Source organism: Battus philenor, unplaced genomic scaffold (assembly GCF_028537555.1).
Source record: "Battus philenor isolate CCGP_79_NKW_IND1 unplaced genomic scaffold, ilBatPhil1.0.hap1 SCAF_30, whole genome shotgun sequence".
Lineage (NCBI taxonomy): Eukaryota > Metazoa > Arthropoda > Insecta > Lepidoptera > Papilionidae > Battus > Battus philenor.
In genome coordinates this window covers 2,759,829-2,775,211 of record NW_027181694.1, presented here as the reverse complement: position 1 = coordinate 2,775,211, position 15,383 = coordinate 2,759,829, and the positions used below count along the sequence as shown (strand labels likewise).

Here is a 15,383-nt window from a genome sequence, read left to right as displayed (position 1 = left end):
ATAATAATTTTTTTACTTCATAGGTACTTTTATAAATAATGTAAATGTTTTGATATTATAAGATAGTATGATGTAAGTAAATAGGTACTATTAGTGTATGTGTTGAGATCCACTATCATGGACCCCCTTTTTTATTTCATGGACCCCCAATTTTTTTTTTGTTGACGTAGACACCTTGCAGGTTGTCATAGACCTCTAGGTGTCAATGTAGACCACTCTGGGAATCACTGGGCTATAGGTTTAAGACAATAACAATGTAATGACCTTTTTAAATTCGATAATTTGTACCATCACTGCTATAGCTTGAATCTAAAATTGATTTATAACGATCATTGAACATAAAAAATGTTCGCACACTTCCTTTTTTAAGGAAAGGTCGCAAAAAGTTCAATAACCTTCGTGGGTTTTTAAAATTTGCAACTTATAACATCAAACGTGTTTCTTTATCAATAAAGTCATTCGTCTGACCGTTCCGTACAATTTTAAGATGAATGCAGACATATGTGTGGGATGTGACTGGAAAAATAATTTTGTAGCAATTTTCACTTTAATATTTATTGAATTATAATTTTCATTACAGTAACAAGTTATTGTGTTTTTGACTCATTAAATGTTTTTTTTTCAATCAAAAATTACCATATAAAAATATACTTAATAGAGATATTATATAAACCACACATATATTTACATTTAAATGTTTCATTTTCTTTTAACATAATTTTTTTGGATTATATATAATTAATTTTAATTAGTAATATAATCATTTGGTGGATCGTACTTTCGTCTGCATTTATTTCAATCGTCTTACTGACTTTCGTTCAATATTGACTGCACATAAGGCCGGGCACATCCGGAGCGATAGGTTGACCACGAGCCGGGAGACGCGGCGTGGATCCCCCCCCCCTCCCCCCTAGATGGATAAACGGCATAGTCAAGGTGGTAGGAAGTCGCTGGATGCTGGCAGCGCAAGACCTGTCATCGTGGCGATCTTTGGGTAAAGCCTTGCAGTGGACGTCTATCGGCTGGCATGGTGGTGATGATGAAATAAAAAGACATTTTGAAACATACGGAAGATGTTACATGAATGATACTCCTTTTCATTCTCTGGTACATTTATCGCGAGTCACAAACAATCCTTAAAAATATCGCATGTGGATCTTTAGGTTGAACTTCCCTGCTATATACGAACTCATTTAATAGCTATTTCCCTATTTTCAGATAAACCAAGTGAACAAGCAAACCTTCTCTGGCGGCCACGTACTTACCAAATGCACGCCTACAGACTACGTCTCCGAAATCAACTACGTGCTGAAGCAAGTGGAACAGAATGTCCAGAACTTTGCGCAGAACTCCGAGGACCAGGAGAGCTACTGGCAAGTCGCTATGGAGTACCTCAAGACATCCGAACCGAAGAACATCCTTCACGGTTTCCCTGAAGAAGAGATATCTCAGGAGTTCAACATCATCAGTAGCTATCAGCCTACGCTGCCGGAACCGAACCCCATTGAAGAGTTCTCCACAGCTAACCATGCGGCATACGAAGAGTTTACCGACCTCGAGCTTGCCTCCATAACAGATTACGTTGAGGACAACACCACACGCGTGGACAAAACATCGATTTTTCCCACTCCGCCCCGATCCGAAACCCTGGCTAGCCCTATGTCTGACGCTTACAATACCCTGTCCCCGGAACTATCATCACCGCTCTACAACAGCGACAACGAGAAGTACCAAGAAATACCATACGAAGTCAGCAACCTGGACTACCCGAGCTGCGTCTCCAATTTAGACAACGAATCATTCGATAGATCGAAGAAGGAAAGGTCCTCAACTTCCTCGATGACCATGAAACAGTACAAAGACCTGCAAAAGGAAATGTCAAGTGGATTCTCCAAGAAGGAATGCTGTCAGATTAATAGGAAGGCTTGCAAACAGATCTTTCTGGAACACATAGAGAAGCTGAAGATGGAAGACCGGAAGGGTCTGTGTGTGAAGGTGGCGAATTTGGATTTGAAGACTGCATACGGGTGAGCATTGTTTTGTTTTTATTCTTTTTAGCGGATAGTTGTCCACTGCAACGCAAAGGCCTTCTCCAGAGATCGTCATGATGACCAGTCTTGCACTGAACTTAAGTATGTCATCGGTCTACCTGGTGGTGGGCCTGCCCACGCCGCGTTTACCAATGTTCGTCACTCGAAAACCTTTCGGCCCCATTTGCCATCGCCTGCACGAACGTAATCCTTCGGGCTACATCGGTCACCTCTCTTCTTCTGCGAATCTCATGTGTGATTTGATTTTTTGGTACTAGCTTTTTATAATTTAAAAACCTACAGAAAACATAACTTACATAAATGACGCTGCTGCACTTTCTCTGGAAACATATTTATGAGCAGCGACAATTCTATATAATTAATGCACAAAGTGTGAAAAACGTAAGACTGTATACTGGTAATGGAACTCGTGACCAAGGATCGCAAGTTTTAATTCTTACTTCAGGGCAACCATTGCTCATGTATACATTTATCCGCAATAAACTTTAAAGTTTTTCATCTATTTCCAAATATTCTGTATAAAGTAAACACTGAAATATGTTACATCAATTTTTTTTATTAGACCTCGAAAGAGCAACTTCTGACACTAAATTCAGCTAAGACAGATAATAAATAATATTTAATTTTAATATGATATAATCTTAATTTGGAAAAGGCGTTTTCTTACTTTATTATCATTACGTTATCTATTGTTTATAAAATCATTGATATTTTAATAAGGTGTATTATATATTATTTGACAAATGATCTATACCAGAGGTGACCAAACTCAAATTTTTTTCGAGCCGCAATTGAATACGCATTTAAAACACGCAAGAGAACAATTTTCACAAAAATCATATTAATTGAAATTATTTAAATAAAAGTACACAATTTGTGTATTGAAGTTACACACTCGTATAATAATGGCACACGTATATGACAGCCCTCCAAATAACACTAAAGATGACAATTAATTATGATCGCGGTTTGGATTTCGTTAACTTTATGGTGGAATAATACCAATAATTATTCACACCAGTAATTTGTTTCGATTTCCCAGGAGTTGACGGGATATATAAATTAAAATATAGAAGTAAGAAAAGGACCAATATTTAGCCACTTCCGCACATGCATTGGTAGTCGTGCAATAAAGTGCACCGCCCGCCAGCCCGCTGATAAATGTGTATGCGGCAAACAATGCGAATCACACAACCGCCACCGCCAAATTACTCAACACGTGTTTCACCCCTCCACGGGGCATCTTCAGGAGTTATGTTACACCGATTAATGCCAAACACAGAGTCAAGCGAGTTTGGCCACCCCTGATATATACATTCACGTCTTTAAAGGTTTTAAACCTATACCCAATCACCTTGTAAGTGAAGTAAAAGTTGTAATGTATTTTGCCATTTGCATCAATTACTTGTTGGAATTCATTCAGAGTGTTTTTTTGCGCGCGGGGAAACACTTGCCGTCCGCGGAGTCGTGACTGTATTATCAATGCGGAATCCTAGCGGCACGGCGGTTGGTAAACATCTACCTGACTACACAGCTCTGGGTTCAGTTATCACTAAACATAATCTTCTTTATCAGGCTTATTATCGAATATGTTTAGTTCTATAAATTTTCAGGATTATCGTTATTATTATAGGTATACTAGCTGATAGCCGCAAACGTTGTTTTGCAAAAAAATTAAAGTTTTTAATTAACAAATGTAAGATAAGGGTTGATCGCAGAGGGGTGAAGATTTAGGTTTGTATGTATTTTTGTATGCTGTATCATAATAAAATAAAAACCAAAAATTGTCTAAAAAATTAAAAATAAAATTTAGGGGTGGACCACCCTTATCACATAGGGGAATGAAAAATAGATAGTGGCCGATTCTCAGACCTACTAAATACGCATATAAAATTTGGTAAAAATCGGTCAAGCCGTTTCGGAGGAGTTCAAGTTCGAACACCGTGACATGAGAATTTTATATATTAGATATGATCTAACAAATCAATAGTTCTGTTCAGGTCTGTTAGGTTTATTACGCACGAGATTTTGCTAATATATTTATAGGCAATGTGTGTGTCGATAGATATTTATTTTGGATGTGTTCTTATTTTAAATTATTTTCTATTTAAATTAATCGAAAAGGTTTTATTACATAGTGTCTAGTTTTTGTAGCTACAAGTCGTTAAAGAAAAATATTCACATAAATTGTTCCAATATAGAAATCTTGTTTCCATTGTAAATATTAGCTTCTTGCAAGAGGTAAATATATATCTAATATATAAAATTCTCGTGTCACGGTGTTCGAACTTGAACTCCTCTGAAACGGCTTGACCGATTTTTACCAAATTTTATATGCGTATTTAGTAGGTCTGAGAATCGGCCACTATCTATTTTTCATTCCCCTAAGTGATAAGGGTTGTTCACCCTTAATTTTTTTTTTTTACGAAATTTTTTGTTTTTATTTTTTTATGATACAACATACAAAAATACTTACAACCCTAATTACTATAACTATAATTTTTACCCCTCTACGATCAACCCTTATTTTCAAATTGAAAATTAAAAATATTTTTTTGCAATACAACGTTTGCGGGATCAGCTAGTTTTAATAGATCATTTGCGTATTTGATAATATAAATGTGTTTTTAAGAGGACAAAATTAACATTCATAAAATATTAGACAAAAAGTACTTCATCAACTTTTTTTGTCACAATCACAAGTAATTCCGGTAATTGCAAATATTCGCCCAGGTTCAAGAATAAACAACTCTGTTCACGTGATCCGTGGACGTTAGCTGTGTTTTAAAACCGATAAAGCCTGTCATATCATATTACTGTGAAGTTTGCCGAAAAAAAGGAGACCAACGCGAACAAAGAACGAATTCGACTAACGAGCCAGTCGGGGCTGACGGTTCGACATCAAAAAAGCGGAGTTGGGGTTAAGGCAACTTACGCGGGCTTAGTGCGAGTCTTTTTCACAGCAGCTACTACAATAGAGGTATTCTTTTTGGTGGCTTTATTGTTTCTTTACTGGGAAGACGTAGAACCTTCCAGAAATTACTTGCCTGCGGTACTAATGGACTCGTTTCGAGGAAGGTCGGGGGGTATGTCGTTTGACGTCTCGTCAGCGATACGAAGCGATAACAAAGCGATTGTCAGCACCATACCGACTGTCAAAGAGAAGCTATATTTGCGTAGTTACAAATAATTATTATTCGTCCGTGACTATTTATTAACCCTTAATAGCCTAGAGTTTCAATTTTGATACCAATCTTTTAAATCGAATGTTCACATTACTATTAGTTTTTTTATAGGTTGGCTGTACGAATTTTACTGTTGTATAATATTCTTTCCAACGAAATTAAAAAATATATATTTTTCCCTTCATCTAGACCCTCAAGCAAACACAGTAATATTTAAAAAAAATCACTTTAGTAAATCAGGCTATTAAGGGTTACTTCGATGCCGTGAATAAACACATATATAAATACATATATATGTACATATACGTGAATAAATACATATAACATTAGAACTGAATAAAGCTAATACTCGTGTCGCTAATTTGTTTAAAAAGATATAAAATCGATTTCCGATGCAGACTTGCGTCAGCCCCGATGAAAAAAATTAAAATTCAAACAAGAGTCTTGCATAAATCTATTTCAAAGTCGATTGTTTTCAATGTAAGACATCACAAAAAACATTGACGTAGTATGTTGTATGTTCAATATTATTAATAGCTTCCATCGATAAACTTTAATGATAGTTTCGTGTAAAAAAATATCTAACGTTTTCCGAGAATATGAGTTTCTGTAAAATTTATTTATGTTTACAATGAATTGATCGCAGCAATGTATATGCGAATAAATACTTTATTGCGGTAATAAATATCAAAATATTCAAAATATCTTTATTCGAGTAAGAATACACACATTTAAATCTCTGTTTGAACACTATAAGTAAAAAATTACCACCGGCAAGGACCTGTTTTTAAATTAAATCGAAGTTTACCTTTTTTTTTAATCTCCTCTGTTAGTGGAGACCTCGTTTTCTTATCTTATTTTTGGGACATGGATAAATTTTTCATTTACTTTTTTTATTTTTTCCTCTTTCGTTCTTCACATTATGTGTCATTGCATTTTTAATTCTTGGTGTTCTAATGTTCTTTATTCAAAGTTACATTGTTTAAAATTTTTTTTATACAATACAAGCTAATGTACAGTTAAAATCTTTCCTTATTATACTTATCAAAGTTGTTTAGACCCGTATTTTTAGGCGACCTCTGGTTTGTTCCGTTTACCTTGAGCTTATTTCTTATCATCGTTTCAACCATAAAACGTCCACTGTTGGGCACAACCCTCTCCGATAGGTTTTTAACCCTTAAATGCATATGAGGAAAAACTGCAACATACCACTTGAAAGTAAAATTACTACACCTGAAAGTTTTTTTTAAAGTAAATGCATAGTGTTGTATATCTGCAACATAAGGATTCTTTTTTAAAAAAGTGTTTTATGTGTATATATTCTATTTTGCCCTGCATTGTAGCGTACTTATCTGCAAGATATATATATATATATTTATATATATAAAATTCTCGTGTCATAGTGTTCGAACTTGAACTCCTCTGAAACGGCTCGACCGATTTTTACCAAATTTTATATGCGTATTCAGTAGGTATGAGAATCGGCTACTATCTATTTTCCATACTCCTAAGTGACAAGGGTGGTCCACCCCTAATTTTTTTTTTAAACAAATTTTTTGGTTTTTATTTTATTATGATACAGAATACCAAAATACATACAACCCTCAATTTTCACCCCTCTACGATTATCCCTTATTTTTTATTTGTTAATTAAAAACTTATTTTTTTTGCAAAACAACGTTTGCGGGATCAGCTAGTATATATATAAAATAAGTCATGCATTTAAGGGTTAATACGAACGTTTGAATGCGGTCTGCATCAAGTGTCTTATTACGACCATAACCGTATCGTTACGAGCGCGTGTACCAGCCCTGGAGTTAGCTGGCATCCACCTTGTATTGTGGGCTTATGTGTAGATCCCTGTTTTAAGATTTATCACAGAGAAATAAATTACCAACAATTATCCTAACTTGTATTTTTAATTAATATACCAGTAAAACCTTTAAATATGTAACAAAAATGAGAAAATTCGTACATCAGCTTACCGCCATGCAATGTGCAATTCGCGGCGCACATGCACGGTTCAGTAGCGTCACTTCGGAGCGTACTGCGGTAAGGAAAGGGTTAACAATGTCTGTCCATCTCTTGAGTAGATGTTTTACACTGCGCCTACTAGTTCTTGGTCTTCATTCTATAAACAATCAGAAGCAAGGACACATTTTACAAGACGCACACGAGAAAACAGGCGATTGACAAAATCATATATTTTTTTTTAAAAAATACATAGCAAACAATGTTTCCTTATTTTCGATTTCTATAAATTTTTAATTTAATGTCAAAATTTAATTTTTTTTTTTTTAGCCCTTCGGATTTTGGGGACCTCTCGTTCAGCACTATAAGTAGAATAGGAACTTGTTTACAGAGGTTTTGATAATCTTTTTAAGGTTAAAATTTTTATTTTATTTTTTCCTTTCATTTTTAAAATTTCTTCTTCTATTCTTCATCTTTCTCTCATCAGAAATTGTAACATTCTTTAGATCACCATTCATCCCTAAACATTTCCAAGATATCAAAGCTTTTTATTTTTGATAATCACAATACACGATATCAAAGCCTCAGGTAGTATTTACTAGTAGTGTCTTTCTTTTACTTCGTATTTGTAAACACCTTATCTATGTATTTATTTTATCTTAAAATTTTATTATCACAGTAAGTTTTCCTACTTGATTTATATCAGTGATTAGAGACTAAACATAGATATCCATATATGAAGTAGTTTAAATACAAATCCTGCTGGTGCAAGGTGGACATGGTTCCTCAAATGTTGTAGAACGATAATTGAGAACGTGATTAATAGGAACAAAGGTGAAAATAGCACAGGTCGGCTAATAAACTAAGGGAATAGAAAAAAATACTAATGTAAAATAAGCAAAGCTAAAGTAAATAAAACAGAAACCTATGTAAATGTGCAAAAATTGTTTAATTGTGAAAGTAAATTGAAATTAAGGATGATATATATTATATATAAGATTGTAATGCCCTGTCCCATAAATACGATAGGAGAGAGCGAGAGGCACTCAATAGCGGGATTATAAAAAAGAGAAGGACAGATGGCCTTTTTAAGGTGATCATAAAATACTCAAAGCCAGCAGCTTCCTGTCGGCTGTATTAGAAATCTATAAAGAATTCAGTGTCCAGCTGTGCACGTACTATAGCTTAAATGACGGTGTGTGTATGCCTATTTAGAAGTAAATACGGCATTTTATTATGCTAATATACCGGGTCGCCTAAACACCGTGTCTGGTATCTCGACCTTGTCCCACCGTGGCCCCCGAAACGGGCGCATAAATTGAATCAGTCGCTTTAAATAGCACTTATGACTCGTAATTACAGCAGTAACTGAGTTCGTATCATGGAGTAGGGTGTCCATGCCGTAAATAGTTATCGGACTGTCCGTGTTTATTTATATTACTGTACATTTTAAATTATTTATAGATAATATTCACGTACATTATCAGAAGATTGACGGTTAGGGTTTTAAAATGTAATTGCTTGCAATTTTTTCGAACAAAAGAATGTTAGCCCATAATATTCTTTTACAATTTATTATCATAGTCATTGTTCAACTGGAATACGATCGGACAAGTAAATTGTATCAACATCACGTACCCTTCAGTTCTCTTCAATTTTATATTTAGTAATGTTGTACGAATCGCAAAAGTAATTGCTTATCTAACTTTTTTGGATTATATTCCCAGTTGTGGACCAAATAATAGAATAGATTCTGATTAAGCGCCTAAACAAGTGACGACCTTCAAAATAGAATAAAACAACGGTGTGCATTTATATCGATCTGAGAAACCCACAAGAAAATATGACGGGTTTTTCTTGTAATACAGTAGATACGAGTAATTAATAACAAAGCTATACTGTGAAAATCCTTTATCTTGTAGTAAAATTATAAATATTTTTTGTATGATAAACTTTTAATAAATTCTATATGCTTTATAAGGATTCTTGTACTATTTATATATATATATATATATATATATATATGTGTATGTACATATATATATATATATAATCATGATTATTCCGTCAACTCATCTAACAACCTTCGATAATATATGCAAAGATTTTCTGTATATCGTGTGCTTGTTTTGAATCGAACTAAGTAAAGGTGAAACAGGCTTCATAATACCTCCCCCGTAGAAGCCCCCCTCCTTATTTGCGAAGAACTCGGACAGCCACTTTTCACAAACCTCTTTTGAGTTCAACTTTACACCACCAAGGGCGTTCGCCATGGACAGGAACAGGTGGTAATCACTTGGCGCTATGTCCGGGCTATATGGTGGATGTGATAAAACCTCCCATCCGAGCTCCCGTAGCTTCTGACGAGTCATCAACGAAGTGTGTGGTCTGGCGTTGTCCTAGTGGAACACTACACCCTTCCTGTTGGCCAATTCTGGACGCTTCTGGTCGACCGCCTGCTTCAAGCGGTCCAGTTGTTCGCAGTAGATGGTAGAATTAAGCGTCTGGCCATATAGGAGCAGCTCATAGTGGATGATTCCCTTCCAATCCCACCAAACACACAGCAAAACCTTCTTGGCCGTCAATCCCGGCTTGGCCACTGTTTGGGACGATCAGGCCTTCGACCACGACCGTTTTCGCTTGATATTGTCGTATGTGATCCATTTTTCGTCGCCAGTCACCATCCGCTTCAAGAATGGGTCGAGTTCGTTCCGTTTCAGCAGCATATCGCAGGCGTTGATTCGGTCCAGAAGGTTTTTTTGCGTCAAATCATGCGGCACCCAAACATCAAGCTTTTTTTGTATCCAGCCTTCTGCAGATGGTTTAAAATGGTTTGGTGACAAACTCCCATCTCCTGGGCGATGTCACGAGATGCCACATGCCGGTCTAACTCGATGTAGTCCATGATTTGATCGGTATTTGTCGTCACAGGTCTCCCGCCGACTGGCTTATCCATGATGTCGTTTTCGCCGGCTCTGAATCGTCGAAACCATTCCTCTGCGGTTCGAAGTGATAGAGTACCATCCCCCAAAACACCAATAATCTCACGGAACGTTTCTCTAGCGGATTTGCCTTTAACGAAGGAAAACTTTAAAATAGCGCGAATTTCGGCGTTAGTGAACTCCATGTTTACACGTCTATAACTGTTGAACGCAATATCCAAACTAATCATGCATAGCGTCGTTTTGTAGGTTATGTCAAGACCTTTCAAATTATGTATAGTATTGCCAGATACGAGCTCTGTAGCGCTTTGTACATAGCCGCGAAATTCAAAAGACAAAAAGGCGGAAGGGAGATATTTGACAACCTTTTATTTTTAAACTTGTCCCAGCTGTGAACAAGCCGCCAAAAAAATGGTGTTAATATTTTTAATTTTGTCAAGATTCATTATTAGATATGTAATTATATTACACAATAATTTTATTAAAAGTTTGAGTATTTTATAGTCGCAATAGTGTTTTAGTTCACCGGATTCAAAAAAGACCAAGGCAAAATCGAATACCAAACTAAAATGATACAAACTCTCAACCGCTCAAAGACAGCGATCTACAGCACTTGTCGTACCTAATCCGAAACAATTACTGTTAATTTTGATAAACGGCTTTAATGTCTTTGTTTATCTTATCATATTTAATTGAATTAATAATATTTAAAATTTAATTTCGTTGTAATCTCGGAGCTTGCGTCCACTGATATTATCTTATTTTTGTTTATCACTAATAATATCCTTAAGTTATTAAAGTTTTAATAAATTAAAGTAATTATCGCTGATAAAATATGAAGACGGTTTCAATTAATAATAAATAAATTAACAGAAATAATATTATCGTAGCAGCGTTGGGAATACATCAATACCTCGCTTTGCGTCGTTTCGTTTTGCGTTTTTTTCGAAGTTGCGTCGCTGCTTAATTAGCACAAATTTTCACTGTGCGTCGCTATATTTTCGAGGTTGCGTTGTTTTGGGTTCGAGTCTTTAATTTTTTTTTTAATTTTCTATTTTGTCTAAAAGATAGCAACACTTTTGTTTCTAATTGCGGCATGCCATCAAAACTCGGGGATTCCTTTTCTAACTAAACACAGCGCAATTTGAATACAGTTTTATTTTCACTTTATTTTGCTAATTTTAGAGTTCAGTTTCAATTACGTAGTGTGTTGTAATGTGATGTATTGTGCTTTTTTTAAAAGAGAATTATAAATTTTTACGTGTTGTTTCTGGTTGCAAAAAAGGTAAATATTTTTAAATTTAATAATTGGCAGAGTAATATTATTTTTGTTTTTTAAAATGTTTTCTTTGTTCAATTTTCTTTTTAAAAAGTAGTATTTTCGTAACCCTGGAACCTATCTTCGATCTTTACATGGTTTGCTATAGAAAATCTTAACTCACTTTGCGGCATTTCGACGAACGTAACTACGACGCAAAGTGAGGTATTGGTGTACTTCTAAATATCACGTCTAATATCCTAGTACCTTAGTAAGTTCTAAAACCAATGAATGTTACCAATGACAAGGCACTGAAAGGTGTATCTCTTACTTTAGACCTCATTACTCCTGTTGGTGTACCATACATTCTACTTCTTCTTTTCAGCAGATATATGCCCACTACTTCCTCTTAAGATCGCCACGATGACCGATCCTGCACTGTCCACATCCAGCGACTTACTGTGACCATGTCTATATCGTCGATAGTGCAGATTCCCCATACATTAATCGGCAGCAAATAACCTAAAACTTCACCTCATTACAGGTTTTACATTTATAATCAACCACCCAGTATTTCTAGGCTACTGAAATTAAAAAAATAATTTGTCCTGGAATAGATAACTAAACTCATGGACAGCTTATTATAGAGATCAGTTTGCGGTTTACATCGATACGCATAGCAGTACTCCGTTGTAGGGTGACCACTGTTTTTTTATTAATGAACGTTGATTATATTGGTTGGTAAACTGAATAGTACGGAACAAAATTTGCTTTACAATGACAATGCGGTAAAAGTAACCAAGCGTGATGGTGTAACGGTGGATTTTGATTATTTTTGGAGTGAACTAATCGAGTATGATACACCGGTTTTGATTTAAATCACGTTCACAAATCCAATTCCGTGGATAGATTGAATGCATCCCTAAAATACTATGAAAAAAGTTATAGAATTATAGAAATTACATTTCGTGCCACGTTCATTTATAAGAATATTACCAGAATCAAATTATTTAAATAACAGGCTGTCTCCCAACCTCCTCGAAGTAGTCGCTACCAATTTTATTACACTAGTTTCCATGGGGACGTACCAAGCGCTTCAGCTCATCGTTTTAAATCTGCACATAGTGGAGAGCATGGACCGATCTAGACGTTGCCTTATTTCCCGAGAATTATAACCCAGATCTTCAGGGTCAGAGTGAAGTGAAACATGCAGACTCAGTGGGTACTTACCCACTGAGTCTGCATGTTTCATATTAGACCACATCGTCGCTTTCCATCAGGCGAGTTGGTGGTAAAACGCGTATAAGAAAGTGTTAAAAAAGTAGCTCGCACTGCCCCTCGCGAATGTAATTTCATAAAATATATTTTTGTAAATTTTTTACACACCAAAAAAAATAATAAATGGGGGCGGGGCCACTGTAAAAAAAAACATACCAAAAAATATTTTGCCAAAGTTTTAAATTTAGGACAAATTATTTTTATAAACGCTACTGCTACCATTTGCAAGTAATTTTTCTTAAAAATCCATCCTTAGCCGACTTCTACTCGATAAAAGGTATATTAACACTAAATTTCATGTCTCGAAAGCTTATGGTTCCAGATCCCATCGTGATGAGTTTGTACACTATATAAATATATAGATAAGCAATCGTCAGATTTTTAACGCCCGAAAATCGTAGCGGGCACTGGAGGTCGCCAAAAAGTTAGAGGGACCGAAGACAAATCGAGGACGTTAAAATTATTCATTATCTTCATTAATCAAAGTTTCCTAGAAAATGTAAGACGTGAAATAGAAAATAAAATATTAAGAAATAAATTCCTCGTCTTAATACCACAGGACTGACTCCCAAAAACAAAGCCCATATATAAAAAAAACCCGTTTGTCCGACGTTACGTTTGCCGGTTCGTGACCTCCGCTTTAGAATCATAAGGTCCCAAGTACCATATAAATAAATAAAATATAAGAAAAGGACCAATATTGAGCCACTTCCGCACATGCAGTGGTAGTCGTGCAACAAAGTGCACCGCCCGCCAGCCCGCTGATAAATGCGCATGCGGCAAACAATGCGAATTACACAACTGCCACTGTTAAATTACTCAACACGTGTTTCACCCCTCCACGGGGCATCTTCAGGAGTTATGTTACACCGATTAGTGCCAAACACTGTGGTTCTTACTTAGGATAGACTTCTGCAAAATAACGCCTGATTCCATCAAATAAAATATGTTTGCACCGGATCGAAAGTTGAACCCAAGAATACCGAAGCTCCGCACGATCAATTCCTATTATAAGAATTATGTAATGAACGCGGTGACCTGACGTCAAATATAAAGACACAAATTTCTATTCCAGAGTTCTTCACCACATTGTTCTCAGTCTGTCTGCGAGTGAGAAGGAGGAAGACTTCCAGCTGGCCTTGTTTAGTCTTATCTGCGAACGAGTGATGGCGCAGAAGTCTGATTTATTTATCGGTGATTTTGGTGAGTTTATTTATTTTGTTACTTAACACATTGTTGGCAATTTGACAGAAAAAAATATCTCATGTCACTGGCTATTATTTCATTCAACTTTTAATATTATATGATAAGCAGTATATCAATCACCTACGTACTTACATAACAACTTTAACAAATATATCTAGTTTCGCTTCGTATTTCCTATGAAGAACATACTCTACACACTTTAGTCGATTTTGCTTTTCTGGCATTGACTATTTTTTCTAAAACGTGATCTCTTACTTGTCCGGAAACCCTGGTGCTATCATGTTCGTTCCATTCTTCTTTCAAATTGTCATCACTATCTGATGCTATAATATTTATTTTTTGATTTTAGTGATCTAATATCAGAGTCGCTCTCTTCTGATACATTAACACACAGGGTGATGTTATATATAAGTGTAAAAGTTTTAAAAAGGTCAATCTATAGTTCATTTGTCAGCAAAAATATCCAAGGCTTTTACACCAATTTACATTCATCCCCCGTAGAATATAACTCAACGCTCAGCAGCTGTAGAATTAAACTTGCATATTCCAATTTTATTTTGCTTTCATTTTTACAATTTCTCCTTTTATTCTTCAACTTTCTCTCATCACAAATTGTATCATTCTATAGATCACCATTCATCCCTAAACATCATTTCCAAGGTATCACAGCTTTTTATTTTTTAAAAATCACAATACATTATATCAAAGCCTCAGGTAGTATTTACTAGTAGTGTCTTTCTATTACTTCGTATTTGTAAGCACCTTATCTATTTATTTTATCTTCAAATTTTATTATCACAGTAAGTTTTCCTCCTTGATTTATGTCAGTGATTAGAGACTCAACATTTATACTACTCAAAACAAAATAGGGCCCACCATCATTTTGCCCCTTAATTTATGTGCATACATGATTATTAAATTTTTACAATTAGTCGATGTTGAATTAGGGTTTTACACATTAAGTAGACACAAAATAACGTTTGAATTGTTTAATTTTATCGCAATACACTCAAATACACATTTTTAGAGAAAGCACTAAGTAGACTGTCAATAAAAACTTTTATAGTCACTGTTTGTTTTTAATAAACTTGCCGGGAGCTTTTCTTTAGTATCGAGTAGGACCTCCTTTGCTCCGTATGCACTCTCTGAGCCTATTTATATATATTTGTCGAGTTTTAGGTATATATAATATATCTATATTTCTACGGAACCAGCTATGTTTTGAAAGTGGTCTTTGGTTAAAAAAATCCATGAACCTTAGGTCTAGAGGAATAGTTGTGTAATATATCTATTCCAATAAAATATATAATATCCTAGATGATATTCAGGACTTTGGAGTAATCACTGATTGATTTTCTGATGATGTTTACATATGTGACGCCGTGAATGTGATGTGCGTCAATAGATGGCGCTACGTGTAGCCTTAACAACATTACAAAAATAAGTTTTCTTGTTGCTTACATGTTTGTAAAAGTCCAAGGGAGAGAAAGGA

At 35.3% G+C, this 15,383-nt stretch overlaps 1 protein-coding gene across 1 annotated transcript in view; it reads left to right on the top strand.

Annotated features, from left to right (window-relative positions):
- Nucleotides 1-15,383, top strand: part of LOC137927489 (uncharacterized) — a 93,842-nt gene that overhangs the window by 72,978 nt on the left and 5,481 nt on the right. The window contains exons 3-4 of the mRNA XM_068771305.1: nt 1,219-2,027; nt 13,761-13,888. Of these exons, the coding sequence (XP_068627406.1) occupies nt 1,219-2,027; nt 13,761-13,888 (937 nt within the window). The remainder of the gene's footprint in view (nt 1-1,218; nt 2,028-13,760; nt 13,889-15,383) is intronic.